Raw genomic sequence first — 17,858 nt, 5'->3', positions numbered from 1 at the left:
TCTCAAATAAAGCACCTTTTGAGAATGTCAATGTTTGTTGGGAATTATCTTACAAAACTAGGAAGGATTTTTGGTTTATATATTAAAAGTTATGGTTTTTTATTGATTTTAGTAAAAAAAAAAAATTGCAACTTTTAGGAAAATGCCCCACGAAATCAGGCATTTTAGCCGCAACAATCACAAAAAATGCCCACGAAATCCTGGAGGGACTGGTTTCTATTCCCGTTCAGTTTCACATAACAGTCCGGAGCACAAGCAGTTCTCCACTCGCACCAGCTTGGCAGCATGCATCGTATTTATAAAAACAACAAGTAGCTCAAAAATAGAAATTGCACATTCCTCAGTTGGGGGTCCATCTGTGCGCCGTCAGAACCGTCCTTGCGTCTCTAATCGCGCCCTCTGTCCTCGTCCCCTCATTCGGGTCTTCGCGCCCTTCGTCCTACGTGGGTAAGTGCCGCTTCAGCACGTCCTTGGCGTTGCCGGGCAAGGCGTCTGGAAAGTTCACGTCAAACTCCACCACCAGGTCTCCTCTCTGCTCGGGGTTTTTGGGCAGCGGGAGGCCCTGTCCGGACACGATTTTCCTCATGCCCGGCTTGATGACGTCCGTGATCTTCATGTTTGACGTCTTCCCGTCTATGGAGGACACGGTGACCGAGCACCCGCACAAGGACTGCAGAGACGGGGAATAAGGAAAACACAACATGAACCTGTTGTTCTTGTATTTATGGGTTCTTCTGTCTTCCAAATACTTTCTGCCATTTTAACCACTTAGAATTAAATATGTTTGACTCAATAAGGAACGGCGTCCTCTGACTTAACTGTCACTTTTACATTTTTGGTTTATTTAATTTCCTTTACGATCTCTTTAATCCCTTAAAAACATTTTTTTCTAAAATCTACTTCAGCGTACTTCATGTTTTATTTTATAGCTACTGTCTTGTTCATTTTTAGCTTTTCGCTCAGATTTTTTGCCACATGTAGCTCGAGCTCTTAATTGTGATTACGCTAATTTTATCTTTTGTTAATTTTAGATTTTAGGTAGGGAGGAGGGAAGCGTGCCAGGAGACAGAAGGAGAAGAGGAAAGAGCGTAGGACTAAACGTAGGGATGATGACAGGTAAAGGTAGAGAGCTGGCTGACGTGATGAAGAGGAGGAAGGTAGATGTTTATGTGTGCAAGAGACAAAGTGGAAGGGCAGCAGAGTTGAAGCAGTTTCACCGTGGTGTGGATAGGAGGAGAAATGGCGTAGGGGTGGATCTGAAGGAGGAGTTAGCGAGGAATGTGGTCGAGGTGAAAGGAGGGTGATGTGTCTGAAGGTAGAAGGTCTGATGCTGAATGCTGTCCGTGGTTCTGCTCCACAGGTTGGATGCAGAAGAGAAAGAGAAATCCTGGAAGGATCTCGATGAAGTGATGGAGAATATTCCCAGTGAGGAGAGGGTGGTGATCGGAGCAGGTCTGAACGGACATGCTGGTGAAGGAAACAGAGGAGATGAGGAGGTGGTGTCAAGGAAAGGAGCCAGGAAGGAAGGATGGTGGTGGATTTCGCCAAGAGGATGGAAATGGCGTGCAGAGTGGAGGCAGGAGGACGCAGGTAGACTACATTCAGTGTAACCTGAGGAAGATGGTGGACTGTAAGGTTGTGGCAGGGGATGGTGGTGTGTAGGATGACTGTAGAGGAAAGGAGTAAAGGCAGAGACGAAGACCAAATGGTGGAAGTTGAGGAAGGAAGAATGTGAGGAGTTCAGAGAGGAGCTGTTAAAGCCTCTGGGTGGTAAGAAAGAGCTTCCAGGTGACCGGGCTACTACAAGAGCAGTGATTAAAGAGGCAGAGAAAAGATGATAAGGAGACCTGGTGAAGTGCAGGAAGTCATCCAGAGGAAGAGGTTAGCCAGGAAGACATGGGACAGTAAGAGGACTGAAGAGAGGAGACAGGAATATAAAGAGATGCAACGTTGGACAAAGAGGGAGGCAGCAAAGGCGAAACAGGAGGCGAATGATGAGTTGGACAAGAGACTGGACACTAAGGAGGGACAGAAGGACATGTATCGACTGGCAGGACAGAGGGACAAGCCTGGAAAGGATGTGCAGCAGGTTAGGCTAGTTAAAGATAGAAACATTAATGTTTGGAAATGGAAGGAGAACTTTGAGGAGCTGATGAATGAAGAGAAAGAAGAGGGGAGGTCATAGAAACTGTGGACCAGGAAGTGGGAAAGATTAGTGAGGATGAAGCTCGGAAAGCTTTGAAGAGGATGGAGAAGGATGGAGAAGGGGAAGGCAGTCGGACCTGATGACTTATCAGTGGAGGGATGGAAATGTCCAGGAGAGATGGCAGTGAGAAAATACCCGAGGAACAGAGAAGTGTTGGTGTCGACCTTTAAGAACAAAGGTGATGGACAGAGTTGATGAGCCACACGATGAAGATCTGGGAGAGACTTGGTCTAGAGGTGACTATTTGTGAGCAGCAGGATGGTTTTATGCCAAGAAAGAGCCCCACAGATGCCATCTTTGATTTATTAGAAAGAGCTTCACTGTGTCTTTGTGGATTTAGAGAAATCAAACGACAGCGTGCCGAGAGAGGAGCTGTGGGGTTGTGTGAGGACGCCTGGAGTGGAGGAGACGTTAGACTGGTCCAGGACATGTAGGAGGACAGCAGGACATGTAGGAGGACAGCAGGGCAGTGTTGAGGTGAGTTGTAGGACGGACAGATGGCTTCAATATGGAAAGAAATAGAAGGTGCAGTGTTGTTAGCTTCAACTATTAGCTACTTGTTTATTTTAGCTTAAATTTTGCTTATTTGAACATTTAGCGAGAGTTGCACTAATTTTCTTGTTTACATTGTTTTACTAATTTTAGATTTTAGCTACTTTATTGTTGATTTTTAGCTTCTGTTCTGTTTGTTTTTGAACAAATAAAAAACGGGAAAACAGCAGTGCGAGCGCCGAATCGGAGCACTAAACCCTGGTTTGTCGTCTGCATCTGATCAGCTGCTCTTCGGCGAGATCGATCACAGAGAGCCGGGGGAAGTGGGAGGAACCACAGAAGCCCTTTTCACATCGTGTGCACGTGGGCGACCGTCGCCTCTCTGCTGAAACCGCTCCTGCTCTTCAATGTCAACGATCCAGGTTACATAAGTGAACAGCTGAAGTGTGTGTGTATGTGTGTGTGTGTAGCTCTGGACGATGCTCATTCAGCATCCCTGTGCTTTTTATGGTTTCCAGGCAGAGACCACCTACGGTTTATTGATTGTGACCAGCTTTTCTCGGGACCTGGGAGCTTAAAGCAGCGCTCTCATCTGCGTGCGAACTTGTTTGTTTGTGACTAATCCCTCCATCAGCTTCTATTAATGGAGCAACGATCAGAGAAAGCGCTAAAATAGAAATGATCTCACCTGTCTTAGGCTCACGCGGACGGGATACACAATGTTGGAGCCTTCCCTTCTGAAGTGAGGGTGGGGTTTGTCCTTGATGACGAAAACGATGTCGGCGGGGATGGTGTTGGGGGACTCGTCTCCCTCCCGCGGGAACGTGATCTTGGTCCCCTCCTTCCAGCCCCGTTTGATCTCGATCGTGAGGATCTTATCCTCCGCCCGCATGGTCCTGCCGTCCGGGTTCAGCCGCTTGCGAGAGATTTTCATCTTCTTGGTGCAGCCCTGGAAGACCTCCTCCAGGGAGAGCCTGAGTTCGTGGACGATGGGCGGGTCCTGCTTCCGGCGCTGCTGGCCGGCGTGGCCGTCCCGGGGGAAGCCGTTCATGTTGAAGCCGGTGAATGAGCCGAAGGGGTCGTTGCCGTCCACCTCCATGTCCTCGTCGTCCCTCCCGTTCGCCTTGCGCCCGAAGAACATCTCGAAGGGGTTGGAGCCCCCGAAGAAAGTGGCGAAGGTGGCGTGAGGATCTCCGTGGAAGGTGTAGGAGAAGGCGGAGCCCTGCCCGTCGGGGGTGGGTCCATTTCCTCCCTTAAGACCTGATGGGCAACAGAAAAATCACAACTTGAAGGAATGCCTATCGCCCGCCGCCTTGCTTTCAGCATGTCTCGGGGATGACTCTCAGCTACTGCAACACCAGATTTCAGCTTTTTATCTGCAAAATAATCATTTTTGTTAGTTTTGTTAGTTGCTGATTAGCTGTGGCAGCCATCTTGAATCTGGTTGTTTCTCCTTTCTGGAAGATCACGACATCTTGCCAACAAACAAAGACAAATGAACACAGGTGATTACATGATTGCCCATCACCATAAAGATTCCAGTTTTCTGAATGCAAGTGACTTTACTTTTATTGTAGTTAAATGCTGAGGCTTTTAATTTGAAATATTGTATTATGTTTCCTAGCAACAGCTAAAAACGATACTGCTATTGTGTAAATATCCTTTCGGTCTAAATGTATTTAGTCTTGACTGAAGCTCGTCTAAAGATCACGTCAAGAAATTCAAAACCTAATTTAATGGACATTTGTCGTTTCTCCTTATCTGGACGCTACAAGTTCACAGAAAGCTGCCAGTTTTCAGAGACTGAGACCCAGCCCGGTTTCCGCCGCCAGCATGAGGCCCAGCCCTCCATCTTTCCTCTCGGCCGGGCGCGGAGGTTCGGACACGGAGGCCAGCTGTCCTTTTTCCAAACGGCCCCTGAATGTTTTGCTGAGGGACAAAACGACGACTGCTGCTCGATTCCAAAGAGAAAAAGAGGCCCCTCTTCCCCCCCGCCCCTCGTACCGTCCTCACCAGGAAGCAACACAAAGGCGCGGAGCCGAGAGGGGAAAATGAGGTCCGAGCCTGAAGGGACAGCGTGTGCGAGGCTTAAAGTTGCAGCTGAAACTATTCTAGCTGATTTTAAAAATGCAAAAAGGCTCTTTAATATCAGTTTGTCTGCTCTGGGTCAGTAAACCATGATAGCCTGCTCAGTCATAAAACACAAGCCTTTTTATTTTTATATAGGTTTCTGCCAGTAAGCTCCTGTTCTTCCTAACAACGAGCTAAAAAAGCTCGTAAGCATGGAAACCAAATGTGCTGAATCACGTTCTGCGCTGCTGGAGGTGGTATCACAGGACCACCACCCCGTTTTGTGAAATACTCAGATTTGGGGCTGAAACTTACGTGTTGGAGACATGAGGCTGTTAAAACGGGACTTTTACACCAACAGTTTGATTCTGTGGAAAGCTCAGGAACGATTAATATCTCACCTGCTGAAAGGCTTCAGTTTAGAGAAACAGAGCTTGATTTTTGTCATGCTGACGAGCTAACGGCTAGTCCGAGCAGGACCAGGACCGAAGTGCACAGCTGCCGTTTATCACGTTTTATCAACCTTTACATCCACGACGATTTAATGCTGCAGCTGCAGCATAAAGAACTTCACGCTTGTTTGGATGCGCAAGTGGCGACAGCAGCTAGCTGTAGCACCTCCAGTGCAGCCTGGGCCGCGTCCTGCAGGAACACCACAATATTTAAACTGACTGCAGGGTGAAGGTTTGTGGAATAGCCTTCGTACGACCAGCTGTGGACTCGTTAAGACCGGAGGTCATGTCAGGCGGCAGCGAGCCGCGCTGGTTTTAGCTGTTAGCTTGTTCATTTGGTAAAAACTGAAATCTTCGTTTGAAATTTCTACTCCTTCACGACGTGGCGCCCCTGAAACTGGTCTCGTAGTTCAGTAAAAGTATCATACAGAAGTCGTAGTGCACTAGATTACAGGAAATGGACCATAATGCATTGCAGCCTGAGCTAACTCAGCAGGCTAATCGAGGCTAATGCTAACATCTGCAACTCGTTATTGTGATTTTCAGACTTTAAACTGGTTCCTCTCCTCCTCTGTCTGAGCTGTGGGACATGAGAAATTATTAAAAAGATGTGAACTGAAACTAAAATTATAAAGTTTAAGACTAAAAATGAAACAGGTTAAAGATATGTTTTAAAGCGAGTCGCATTTCAGCTCGTTTTTAACACCTGCACACCTGCTACAACTCTAAAATCAGTACTGCACACAAATATTTTGTAGATTGTTGGTTTTTATACATCTACAGCAGGGATCCCCAGTCCTGTGTGTTTCAGATGTTTCTCTGCTTTGATCTGATCTGAATGAACGAGTGAATATCAGGTTCCTGCAGGACATCTAAAACCTGCAGGATGACGTTCCTCCAGGACCAGGACTGGAGACTCCTGATCTACAGTGGAAAAAGATAAAGTGTGACATTTTTTTCTTGTTAGTTTTATCAGGATAAATGCTGTTAATTACATGTTCTCGGCCCAAAACCAGCAAAAACGTGTTGCCCATCACTTCAGATTCAGGTGCATATTCCATCATATCTTGCTGGCGTTTATTTATTTAAAGCTTGATTGTGAACGCTCAAGTCCTGTTCGAAATACAAAAACACAGAACTGCCCCCTGTGGTACATACATACATATATATTCCCACGACAGGTAAGATATTCATCGCTCGTATCCTGTTTTTACTGCACTCCACTTCAAAAGATCTGAACTATCACTTTAATGCTCACAACTGGAGTCCTTCCTGATTCAGGTGATGGGTTAGTCCAACAAAAATATTATTAAAATAATGAAATCTACATGAAACGAAAGACAGGATTGCATTCTGGTGTTTTCTTCATGCTCCTGACACCAGCTGATGTGTTATAATTATTAACTGAATGTTTCTAAAAGCATTTAAATATTATTTTTCTTTTTTTTTTGGTCTTCCATCGGCCTTCCCCTCATTTAACACTGGCGGTGAGAAATATCCCACCTCATGAGGTTTGTTTGACAAATAAACACAGCTCCCACTTCATAATCTCTTTGCTTCACCATCAATATATTAAATTTAATTATTTGATTATTTATTTGTTTTAAGGAAATTAGATCGGTTTCCATCCATCTGAGCTGAAAATTTATGTTTAAACTCAACAAATTAGGTTCAAAAATATGATTTTGTTTTTTCTTTTTTACTGTAGCTCATTTCAGTGTGAAAATCTGAGATGAAAGTGGGATTTTTTTAACATTAAATCAAGCTTTTGCAAACCCACCCCCCTGTGAGAAAAGTCATCTGTGTGGGATTGACTCGCTGTGTTTCACAGACACAAACTCGGCTCTGAAGCGGCTTTTTACCGGCTCTTTACCGGCACTCTCCCCCTGCTTCTAGCAACACACCGGGCTGGTGAAATTCACCCGTTACCTTCTTCTCCGTACTGGTCGTAAATCTCCCTTTTCTTCGGGTCGCTCAGGACTTCGTACGCCTCGGCGATCTCCTTAAATTTCTCCTCGGCGGCCGCGGACTTGTTTTTGTCCGGATGCCATTTCAGCGCCTGTTTTCTGTAAGCTTTCTTTATGTCCTCCTCGGTGGCTCCTTTAGAGATTCCCAGCGTCTTGTAGTAGTCTCTGCCCATTTTTCATGTATTGAAAAATAAATGAATAAATAAAAATAGAATAAAAAACAACACAGATCTCCCCGGAACGTTGGTCCCCCTGACTCCGGTTCCGACGGGTTTTTTTAACAGCAAACAGTCCGACAGATGAACAGTTTAGGATGATATTGAACGCCGAGGAGCTCTTCTATAATTTATCCGTGACTGGATGACCCTCTTTAAATAACCACAGCTCCCTCCCTCACAGAATCAGCCTCAGAGTCAAGTTAGACTCAGTCAATAATTCTGTTTCCGGTTTTTCCTAACATCTAATCAGTCAATAATTCTACTTCCGGTTTCTAACTTTTGCACTTTTTCGGTTGAACGTACACAAAAAACGGCTACGACTCAGTTCATTTAACAAATATTGAGCTGAAAGTTGGTGTTTCAATAGCTTAAATCTACACCCATCACATACTCTGTGTGTTAACAGGTTAAGCAAGTTTTTTTTTTATATATATTTGGCTTTAACTTTGGAGGCAATCTCACTCAAGATGGCTGCCATAGATAATGGACCACTTAAACAAACACAAAAATTACTGTAACTCAATCAAAATTACAAATGTTCAGCTAAAACTCAAAGTTGTAGTAGCTGAAATTAATCCCGATCACATACTCCGAGTGCTAACAAATAATGCAAGATTTTTGTTTAAAATTTTGGTTTTTAGTGCGGAGTCCATCTTAGTCAAGATCGTCGCCTCGGCCAGTTCACCAAAGCAAACACAAAAGTGCTAATAACTTTGTAAATTTTAAAAATATTAGGCTAAAACCCAAGGATGTAAAAGCCTGGTGACTGTTACCAGTTCACACAAGATTTGTTTAAAAATGCTGCCACAATAATGACTACAATTCAGTTAACTTTACAAAATGTTGAGCTAAACTCAAGATGGTAGAAGCTGAAATCTATCCCAATCATTCTTGATGTTAACAGGTCACACTAGTTTTTGTTTAAAATTTTGCCAACTGTAAAACTGTAAAGACAAGTGGATTCAAGATGGCTGCAGCAACTTAGCAAACATAAAAGTGGCTGCAGCTCTGTCATTTGTATAGATCCTGGAGTAAAGTTTGGTGTGGTAGTAGCTGAGAGTCATATGCTGAGCTTCACACATTGTAAACTAAAACTTTGGCATTACTGGTTGGAGTCAGGCTGTCTGTTAGCAAAATATTTCAGGAATCGATTTCAGTGAATCTCTCAGGAAGTCATTTTAGAGAAAAAAATGTGTCTAAAATTATTGCCTTTTTGTTGTTGTGGATTTTTTTGTTTGTTTGTTTTTGCATTTTGTTTTCTTTTAAGATCTGGTCCAGTTTTCTGCTGGTTAAGCTTGCTGAATTGACATTTAAAAGACCCACCTGAGTTTTATTTTGAAAGTCAGTTTCCTGTCTGGTAACCTCCAGCTTGACTCAGTTGAAGCTGAACCCAGCGGCTCTTTCTAGAAACTAATGCTGAGGCTCGTCATTCACTATAAATGGGTTCTGGACTCATGGAGCAGGTGAATAAAAAGGTTCTGCTCTTGGTGTTTGACCCGCCTGACCCCACCTCTCCTCTTTGGACCAGAGAGACAGAAAATACAAGACTTCAACAGCATCTTCATCCAGTACATGTAGACGGTTTTTATTTGAACTTTTTAACCTTTATGCAGCCAGGATAAGATTAAAAAGCAGTTTTTTAAGAGTATGCAGCACCTATTGTTATCATAATAACATCTGAACACATTTTAACTGGAATTAAATGAAAATGTGAAGAATAATAATATTTAATTGACAAATAAATGACTAATTCTGCTTTTAATTCAGCTGCTATGAGTCCAGTTGGACACTTGGATTTTATCTTTGGATTATTGACCCCACCTGTCTTCCATTAGTAATCAGCACACCTGCTGACCATCACCGCCTCTCCTTCTGCAGGCCATCTCGTCGTCTTGGTCTTGTTTCATTGCCAAGATCCTGATTTCGGCCTCCTTTGTTGCCTCCATTTGGGTCATGCTACGACCAGCGTTGTGACAGAGTTACTGACTCAGACGACAGTTTGTATGACTGATCTATTATCTTTCCGAGAGCTACGCCGTAGTACTCTATGCTCATTCTTAAAATACATGTCGTAGTTTCGTCTCCTGTTGAAATACCTTGCATTCGTCTGTGTCGACAGCGGGCAGGAGGCTGAATTCAGACAACTGCTGAGCTGTCGCCACATTTTAAACCTCGACTACGATTGTGGACGACAGTGAGGCGGTGGACGGTAATAGATGCCTGGATTTTCAGCCTGAAAAGGCCGAGGCTGAGGTTGAGGTTGGCTGACGGTGCTCTTCAACACTTGCACCGAGATGTTGCACGTCTTCTGGTGAAGAGAGCGGGCCATCTGCTGCTGCAGCATCGGCGTCGGTGACTCAAGGAAAATGAACAAGCCGGTAAAAGCTGCTCGTCACGATGGAGGCAGCACATGTTTCACACAGTAATGAAGTCATTTTTCAGCTCTGCAGCAGTGAGGAGCACAAACCGATGCAGCTGGAACTTTCTGCAGCCTCAAGCTCTTTGTTTCTTCATTACTGCACTTTCATTTGTCTCATATGTTGCTATGATTAAACTTCCCTTTGGATTTTTATCTTAAAGAACTTCTGAATCTCTCCTTAATTGCCACAAACCTCGAATCTCTTAAAGTTATCAGAAAATTCACAACATTTGCAGCCAGAAATTTCAGCATCCTTTAGCTCATATAAGAGCCATTTTCTTTCTTTTGCATGTGTTTTTTTTTCTGAATGTTAAAAATAGAAATCTTGTCAAATTGTCTGAGTTTTTTGAGCAGCGAGGAACAGAATGTCCAGGATTTGGAGCAGCCTCTCCTGCAGCCACAGCGCCTCCTGCTGGGAGTCGGTTCTCCTCTAACTGCTGAGGAAACCTTTCCTCTGCAGTGATCTGTGCTCTGCTGCAGATGAGTCAGCAGCTGTGGCTGTCAGGGCAGTCATCCTCTCATTCAGCGGGCTTTGTTTTATCATCTTCACACCAAACATCTCCTGACCAAACATGGATCCATTCCATGGATTATTTGTCAAACTGGACCAGAACAGGGACGGATTCATATCTGTGGCAGAGCTCCACGAAGAAATGAGGAAACATGGGATCACTTCAGCAGATGGGAAGGCCCAGGTAACATTTCAGCTGGCGGTCAAAGCTCATACGTTGTTAAATTAATTCAAACTGGCTAATAAAAGAGTTATTTTCCTTCAGAATGTTGTCAGTTGTTATGACAAAGATAAAGATGGCCTGCTGGATTATAAAGAGTTTCTCAGCTACATGAGGGACAGAGAGAAGAAATGGAAAATTCACTTTCATGACCTTGACAAAAACAACTGTGGTGAGTGATAACAAAGCTTTTAATATTTAAAAATGTCAACTTTTTCCAAGAAATGTCACACAGCTTTATTAACCTTTGCACCTCCTGTTTTATTACCTATTGGCTTATGATAAATAAGTTTATTTAAATGTATGAAATGTGCAAATTCTTCCCAAACTTGAGTTAAAGTTAATTGTTTCACACTGAAATGTGTTTTGCAAGGTCATACGGGGAAGGTTTTTGCACAGAAACATAAAAGTTGTTTATGGTACACATAAAAAGCACACTCCAGAGACCTTTGCACTCGTGCAGAAACTTTAAGCACGTGATCGTCTGAAAGCAGGAAACCAGAGGTGGATCAGAATCCATATGTGTTTGTAATTCTGTGTATTTCTTCTCTGATCAGGAGTGATTGACCAGGAGGACATCATATGTTTGTTTAAGGAGTTAGGAGTGGTCATTTCAAAGCCGAATGCAAATAAAATAATACAAATGTAAGAGTTTTTTGCCCACTACCTCATGGATTAATTGTTCTACTTCAATTAATATTATGTTGCAGGTAAAAAAAGAATAATACTGCTCCAGTTCACTTATTTAACCAGTTTTTCAACCATCTTTGTAGACACGTATTATTGTTGGCATAACAACAATAACTGAGTTTGTAGTTTAAACCCAATTCTTTAGTTTTTAATTGAACCGAAAAACAATATATATATATATATATATATATATATATATATATATATATATATATAAAATTAAAAAAAAAAACAGATAATTTGTATTTTCTGCTGAGATATGCTAAAGAAGCTGGAACTGAGTCTTTAAGCTAAAAGAAGCAGATAACTGGCTAAAAGTAAAAAACGTAGCAAAATGCTAGCTAAAAATAAAAAGCAGCTAAGGGTTAGTTAAAGCTAAGCGTATCAAAGTGCAACCTAAAAACTAAAAGTAGATAAATGCCAAAAGTAGCAAAATCTTAGCTGACAGCAGCGAAAGGTTAGCTAAAAGATTAAAGTAACAAAATGCTAGCAAAATATAACAAGAGGCTAGATAAAAACTAAAAGTAGAAAAATGCTAGATAAAAGCAGCATAATTTTTGCTAAAAGCTAAAGTAGCAAATAGTTAGCTAAAAGCCAAAACTAACAATAGACTACCTAGAAGTAAAAGGTAAAAGTAGCAGAATGCTAACTAAAACTTAAAAGTAGCAAAAGGTAGGTAGAAGCAAAAAAAATTGCTAAAAGCAGCAAAATGTTAGCTAAAATTAGCAAAAGGCTACCTAAAAACTAAATCAGCAAAATGCTAGCTAAAAGCTAAAAGTAGTTTAAGAAGACAAAAGAAGAGCAAGTCTGCTGAAGCAGGTTTTAAAGAAATAATGTTTTTTGAAGTAACTGGAGACCTCAGATTATTGTTGTGGGAATATATTTGTAAATAAAAGTAAATATTTTTGATAAAAGTTACAAACTAAAAGTCACAGCACCGTCTCCTGAATGAACTTAACGTTTTGAAACGTGAACAGCTAAAACAGCAGAAAGGATGCAGAAGTAATTAGACTCCAGAACAGAAAAATTAAAAACACTGTAGTGTGAATTCTGCATTCACACATTTAGGCTTTCATAAATCTGCATAAATCTTTTTATTAACATGTCTGTTTATTATTAAGCTCTGATGAGTTGTCCTAAAAGGAGACTTCGAAGCGCGTTCAGGACGTTTTACTGATAATTACTGTTCTGTAATGACTGTTTTTACTTCCTCTTTACAGGCAGCATGTATGTTGATGTTCTGATGTGAATTTTCTGGTGCCGTTGTGTTTTTGTGTTTGTTTTCACCAGGATGGATAAGGACAGCTCCATGACGGTGGACTGGGATGAGTTTCTGCACCACATCGTCCTCAACCCTGTGGACAACATCGGAGAGCTCGTGTCCTCATGGAAACACAGCCTGGTAATTTAATTCCAATAGATTAAATATAAATATATATATCAGAGAATGAAGTGAATCTCTGTGGTGGTCCTCCTGTAGGTGTTTGATGTCGGGGAGAGCCGAGCGATGCCCATGGAGTTCCCTGACGATGTCTCTGGTTTTGGGGCTTGGAAGACGTTTGTCCTGGCCGCAGGTCTTGCGGACGCCATGTCCCGAACCGCAACGGCCCCCATCGACCGTCTGAAAACCCAGCTGCAGGTCCGGCCTTGTTCACATCTGTAAATATAACCGTGACAGCACTGAGAGCTTTAAGGCACACACAGAAACACAGAAAAGGGTCAAGCTACAGATCTGTAGATTTACTTCATAAAACATAAGAATATTCTGTATCTACTTACGTCTAAAAGTGAGATTTAAACCACATTTCACACTTTTTACTGATTAAAGGCCAGGAAAGGCAGTTTAAAGCTCTGAAATCATTCCAAACAGCCCTTTATTGTGAATGATAACATATATATTTACTTCCTAAAGCAAAAAAAATAAAACCTCTTTATTTTAAACAGCAATATACAAAATGTAAAATGTATTAATTTCCATTTAGCATTCAGAAAACAAACATAATATCGAGAAAAACACTTTGGAACTTGTGTTTTTCCCAAATTTTATGCATTATAATGTATTTATCGTATAATAATACTATTTTTGTGCATCAAAGTGTGAATTTAAATGGATAAAGTTTTAATTTTTTCACGTTTCATTCAGTACAATGGATGTAGAGCACATGTGTCAAATTGAAGGCCCGCGGGCCAGAAACGCCTGTTGTTACTGTGTTATCTGGCCCAAAAAATAAATTTTAAGTCTATTAGAACTGGCCCTATCTGTTGTGTTTTTAGTTTTTAGAGCCTGCTTAAATTTATTTCTTTTTTCTGTAGTTTGTTTTGTTTTTTTGTAGCAGATTTGATGGATTTGAAGGAAATAAAAAAAAAAGCTGCTGATAGAGAAGCAGGACAGAAAGAAAGAATGCTGCTATTTTCAATGAATTATGTTTGTTTTAAATCCTCTTTATTATGTATGTAATTGGGAAAAGGTATTTCTTAAATTCTCTATGAATAATTTGACACATTTGACACATTACATGGGAAAATTAGGGTCAGTTTACGTATTTTTTCACTAAATATTGACCATGATCGGTCAATATTTTTGATGTCACTAAGTTTGACGACCCTGATGTTGAGGTTTCCTGTCTGCGCCGCAGGTTCAAGGCTCCGGCGCGTTTTCCCAAGGCTTCCAGGAGCTGAAGGCAGGCGGTCTGCGCTCGATGTGGCAAGGCAACGCTGTCAATGTCCTGAAAGGGACGCCGCAGTCGACGCTGCAATGTCTCATCTATGCCCAGGTGAAACATGGCCAGCCACACAGAGCTTTCCCAAATGGCTTCTCTTGTTTCTAACCCAATGAACACACTTTGTCCAGATGAAGGTTTACACCCAGAGCAGAAGCCAGGAGGCCCACACGGTGCGGCAGCGTTTCGGCCTGGGTTGCGTCTCCGGAGCGGTTGCTCACGCCGTCTTCTACCCCTTAGAGGTATCAGAGATCAGAGGCAGGTCTGAGAGCGTCGACATTTCTGTCCTGTTCCGTGTTCTGTGACACAAACATTCGAATAAGCAGTTTCCCCACTTATGATACATAGAAAAATAAAACTGAATCTGTGCAGCAAAGTTACTAAATGCTTCACAACTTCTAACTCCGAAGCATCCATGTGTTTAAGAACCGATATGAGTGTTTTCATGAAATCTGGTTTGTTTTTGTGGCTTTTTTCCTCCTTCCAGGTGTTGAAGGTGAGGCTGAACCTGCAGCAGGCCGGCACGTATCACGGTGTCGTGGCGTGTGCCCGGTCCATTTACAGACACGAGTCCTTGTCCTCCTTTTACCGAGGGTTCAAACCCAGCATCCTCTGTATGATTCCCTACGCGGGCGTGGAGTGTGCGGTTCATCAGGTGAGCGACACCAGACTCCGCAGAGTTCAAAAGTAAAGCTCATTTTGACCAACATCTTTAAAAATTTTCTCCTCGTTTCAGTCGATTATGAACTGGGCAAAGAGCCACCCGGCCTACAGCAGTGACTCCAAACTGTTTTTCTTCAGTTTTGTGGCATTTGCGTCCGGGCAAATCAGCAGTTACCCGCTGGCGGTGATCCGAACTCAGCAGCAAGCCCAGGGTGACGTCTCTCACCTTCATCCTGACACATACTTTACAGCAGGGATGTCCAATCCTGGTCCTCCAGGGCCACCATCCTGCATGTTTTCCTTGTTTCTCTGCTCCAACACACCTGATTCAGAGGTTAAATCACCTCTTCATGTTCTGCAGAAGCCTGTTAATCACCCATTGATTCAAATCAGGTGTGTTGGAGCAGAGAAAGAAGGAAAACCTGCAGGATGGTGGCCCTCCAGGACCAGGATTGGACACTACTGCTTTAAAGGAATGATCTCACTTTTTTTAAAAAGTGATGTTCTGTTAAATAGTTATCAATCGTTAGCGCCTTTATTAGCTGTGACATCAGACATTAGGCACTCTCGCAAAACACTTTAAGCTGGGACTTAGACGCCGCCCTGCCGCCTCGGTGCGATTGAAGCCAACCCAGCTTTGTGTTACCAGGTGAGGTAGCAACAGAACCAGAACAGTCGTCATGTGAAAAGGTAAGCCAGCTTTGTGACTCAAGCGTGGGACGTAGTTATGACACACAGCCTGTTTGACCACCGAGCTGCGGGATTTTAAAGCAATAAACAGATTCATTATCAAGGAGAAGATGAATAATGACGCACAAAAAAACTGGTTAACCACAAAGAGAGTTGCTAAACTAAATTAATTTGTCGGGTTTTGAGAACGATACGACATTTGTGGCGTTTCGCTCCACATCAATGCCTGTTTTGGTTCCACGGAGCCCGCTTCATTTCTGAAAGCTCACTCCTGTGCGGGACGTGGTCGGCTCCATTAGTGGTTTGTGAACGATCAGAGGCAGCTTAAAGACAAACTGGTCTTTGCAGCCATCTTATGGACGTCCCTTTGGAGCAAAGATTGTGGCAAAAAGTCTTCGTCCAGGCTAGGCTAATGGCTAGCCAAACATGGGCCGTTTTTTATGTTTTATTTATTGTTTTTAAGGTTTATTGAACAACTCTTTCCCATAAAGGACACACTGGTGTGAATTAACAATATATTAGCTAATATTAAATCTCTGCACTGCTTGTTTAGTTTGTTACAGTTTTTCTGTTGAGAAAGCAGCAACAAACTAAACAAACTTGTTATGCAAAAGTGTCGTTCATTATCTAACGCACCATTCTGTCACACCAGTATGTCATTTTTAAAAAAAAGAAAAAATGAAGAAAACAGGCTCCTGTTTGGCCAGCTGTTTGCCTCCATACTCTGTTCTGTATCACGTCTGATGGAGTTCTAACTATCTGACAAAACATCACTGTCAAAATGACCGGACTGTCCCTTTAAGTGTTTGAGTTAACGCTTTTACTCATCCTCTTTTCTCCTGTCTTCCAGCCTTCAGCTCAGAGTCGCGCCCAGCCTCAGGTGTGTTACCAGGACTCACTGAGATATACGAGCGAAACGGATTTAGAGGATATTATAACGGGATGGGAGCCAGCTTCGTCAGAGCGGTTCCGTGCGCGCTGATAAATTACACTCTCACCAGAACATTTGAAAACTTGTTTTCCTCCATTAAGTCTTGAGGAACGTCAACGACCGCGGCTGTTCATGATGTTTATTAGGTTTCCAGAAGTCCTGAAAATAGACCGAAGCCAGTCTTAATGTTTTTATTTTGACCTTTGACCCCTCACGGGCACAAAGAATAAAACCAACATGATGATCTAGAAATGATAAACATGACTCCACATGGTTGACTTAAATGTGATTAAATTTAGTAACCAGTTCCTGGAAATGCTCTCTGCATGTGTGTATGTTCTGTCACGTGTTCATAAACTTTATTTATAAAAAACTTAAGGTGTTTGTGTGCTTTTTCTTTCAGATATGACTCATTAGATCTAAAATCTTTAGGTTATTCTTGTGATCCAAGCCAGGTTTAATTATAATCTTTTAAAGCAGCTTTGATTCTTATTTATTCAAACTTTTTGAAGGGAAACGTGTCAATTTCCACTCCACCTTCCACTAAGTTTCTTGTCAGATAAACTCTACAGAGAACCTGCTAATATTCAGAAAAAAGTACACTTTTGAACAAATTAAAATTGGGACTTTATCCTGAGCCCTATAAATAAAATGTAATAGGAAAATTTTGATTCTGATTTGATTTAAAAGCCTTTATCTTTTGATAGTAAGTTTTTTGTGTATCTTTGTGGTATGAAATCATAAAGCAAAATTTAAATATTTAAAGTTTTAATTGGTTTGCAAATCCATTCAGCCTGAGAGGATTTGCCAATAAATGAATTTTATTTCTTTTACAAAGTCAACAGAAGAAGAAAAAAATCCAATATAGATTTATCTATAATTTACACAGCTCTGTAAGGGGTATGTTAAAAATATATATTTGCTTTCCCTCACAGTAGTTTCTGCATTCCCTGGAAATAGTTTTATGTTCCTTAACAATAGCTTTTATGTTTCCTTCCCTTCTGCATACCCTCTCAAAAACCTTTCACAGTAACTATGTTATGTCTGGATTACTTTACAAACACAGTAATAGATCAGACACATTAAGCAGCCTTAATACAGAGGTTCTTAGACTTTTATTTTAAGATTGGCCTTAAATATAAAGACATTCAATCAGTGCTTGGCAAAAAGTCACAGATTTTACATCAGTGAGACACATTTGAAAAGAATCCTTTTTTACGGACACAGTTCTTGCAAGGATTACTCTGACCTGGGGGCTTTATTGCCTGTTGTAAAGGTATATATATATATATATATATATATATATATATATATATATATATATATATATATATATATATATATATATATATATAAATAGACAACTGAACTGGCTGGCACATTAACAAATTACATAGGATAAGGATGGCAAATAGCATTCATAACTCTATAAGAGGTATTGGCTCTACTATTTCAGGCAACTATTAGTAATTCAATATATTATTTAACAGCAAAACTTGCTGATATTATATGTTTGTATTAGCTTTTTTCTTTTGTCTCCATATTGAGCTTTTGATGTTTTCCGTGGGTTCTCCTGTTATCGCGATAACTCATTATTCTCGTGAGACTT

At 41.6% G+C, this 17,858-nt stretch overlaps 2 protein-coding genes and 1 long non-coding RNA gene across 4 annotated transcripts; 2 read left to right on the top strand and 1 right to left on the bottom strand.

Annotated features, from left to right (window-relative positions):
• Positions 1 to 92: 92 nt before the first annotated feature.
• On the bottom strand, positions 93 to 7,580 carry dnajb4 (DnaJ heat shock protein family (Hsp40) member B4). 2 transcript variants are annotated; one of them, XM_017410818.3, is made up of 3 exons: positions 7,150 to 7,575; positions 3,387 to 3,958; positions 93 to 670 (listed from the first exon to the last, which is right to left on the bottom strand). In XM_017410818.3, the coding sequence occupies exons 1-3, from the start codon at positions 7,358 to 7,360 to the stop codon at positions 440 to 442; spliced, it is 1,014 nt and encodes a 337-aa protein (XP_017266307.1). In that variant the 5' UTR covers positions 7,361 to 7,575; the 3' UTR covers positions 93 to 439. The 2 variants fall into 2 exon arrangements, with proteins under 2 accessions (XP_017266307.1, XP_024860539.1); XM_025004771.2 differs by lacking the exon at positions 93 to 670 and adding an exon at positions 2,497 to 2,707 and having other exon boundaries at positions 7,150 to 7,580.
• LOC119616611 lies at positions 667 to 3,393 on the top strand. Its single transcript, XR_005232560.1, has 4 exons — positions 667 to 2,442; positions 2,547 to 2,683; positions 2,983 to 3,120; positions 3,217 to 3,393. It is a non-coding gene; the product is annotated as an uncharacterized LOC119616611 (long non-coding RNA).
• An 18-nt stretch (positions 7,581 to 7,598) lies between the features above and the next one.
• slc25a24l (solute carrier family 25 member 24, like) lies at positions 7,599 to 16,623 on the top strand. Its single transcript, XM_037973002.1, has 11 exons — positions 7,599 to 9,406; positions 9,525 to 10,519; positions 10,601 to 10,727; positions 11,113 to 11,200; positions 12,536 to 12,647; positions 12,726 to 12,884; positions 13,882 to 14,019; positions 14,097 to 14,207; positions 14,453 to 14,620; positions 14,702 to 14,840; positions 16,169 to 16,623. The coding sequence occupies exons 2-11, from the start codon at positions 10,397 to 10,399 to the stop codon at positions 16,354 to 16,356; spliced, it is 1,353 nt and encodes a 450-aa protein (XP_037828930.1). The 5' UTR covers positions 7,599 to 9,406; positions 9,525 to 10,396; the 3' UTR covers positions 16,357 to 16,623.
• The last annotated feature ends 1,235 nt before the right edge of the window (positions 16,624 to 17,858 follow it).

This window comes from Kryptolebias marmoratus, linkage group LG20, assembly GCF_001649575.2.
Source record: "Kryptolebias marmoratus isolate JLee-2015 linkage group LG20, ASM164957v2, whole genome shotgun sequence".
Classification (NCBI taxonomy): domain Eukaryota; kingdom Metazoa; phylum Chordata; class Actinopteri; order Cyprinodontiformes; family Rivulidae; genus Kryptolebias; species Kryptolebias marmoratus.
This window is presented reverse-complemented; position numbering and strand designations above follow the sequence as displayed.

Coding starts and splice junctions, on each gene's coding strand:
- slc25a24l (XM_037973002.1), top strand. CDS start 10,397: ATGGATCCATTCCATGGATTATTTGTCAAACTGGACCAGAACAGGGAC. Junction 10,520..10,600: donor CAGCAGATGGGAAGGCCCAG/GTAACATTTCAG, acceptor ATTTTCCTTCAG/AATGTTGTCAGTTGTTATGA. Junction 14,841..16,168: donor AACTCAGCAGCAAGCCCAGG/GTGACGTCTCTC, acceptor CCTGTCTTCCAG/CCTTCAGCTCAGAGTCGCGC.
- dnajb4 (XM_017410818.3), bottom strand. CDS start 7,360: ATGGGCAGAGACTACTACAAGACGCTGGGAATCTCTAAAGGAGCCACC. Junction 3,959..7,149: donor CGACCAGTACGGAGAAGAAG/GTAACGGGTGAA, acceptor GTTGCCCATCAG/GTCTTAAGGGAGGAAATGGA. Junction 671..3,386: donor TCCGCGTGAGCCTAAGACAG/GTGAGATCATTT, acceptor CCGTCTCTGCAG/TCCTTGTGCGGGTGCTCGGT.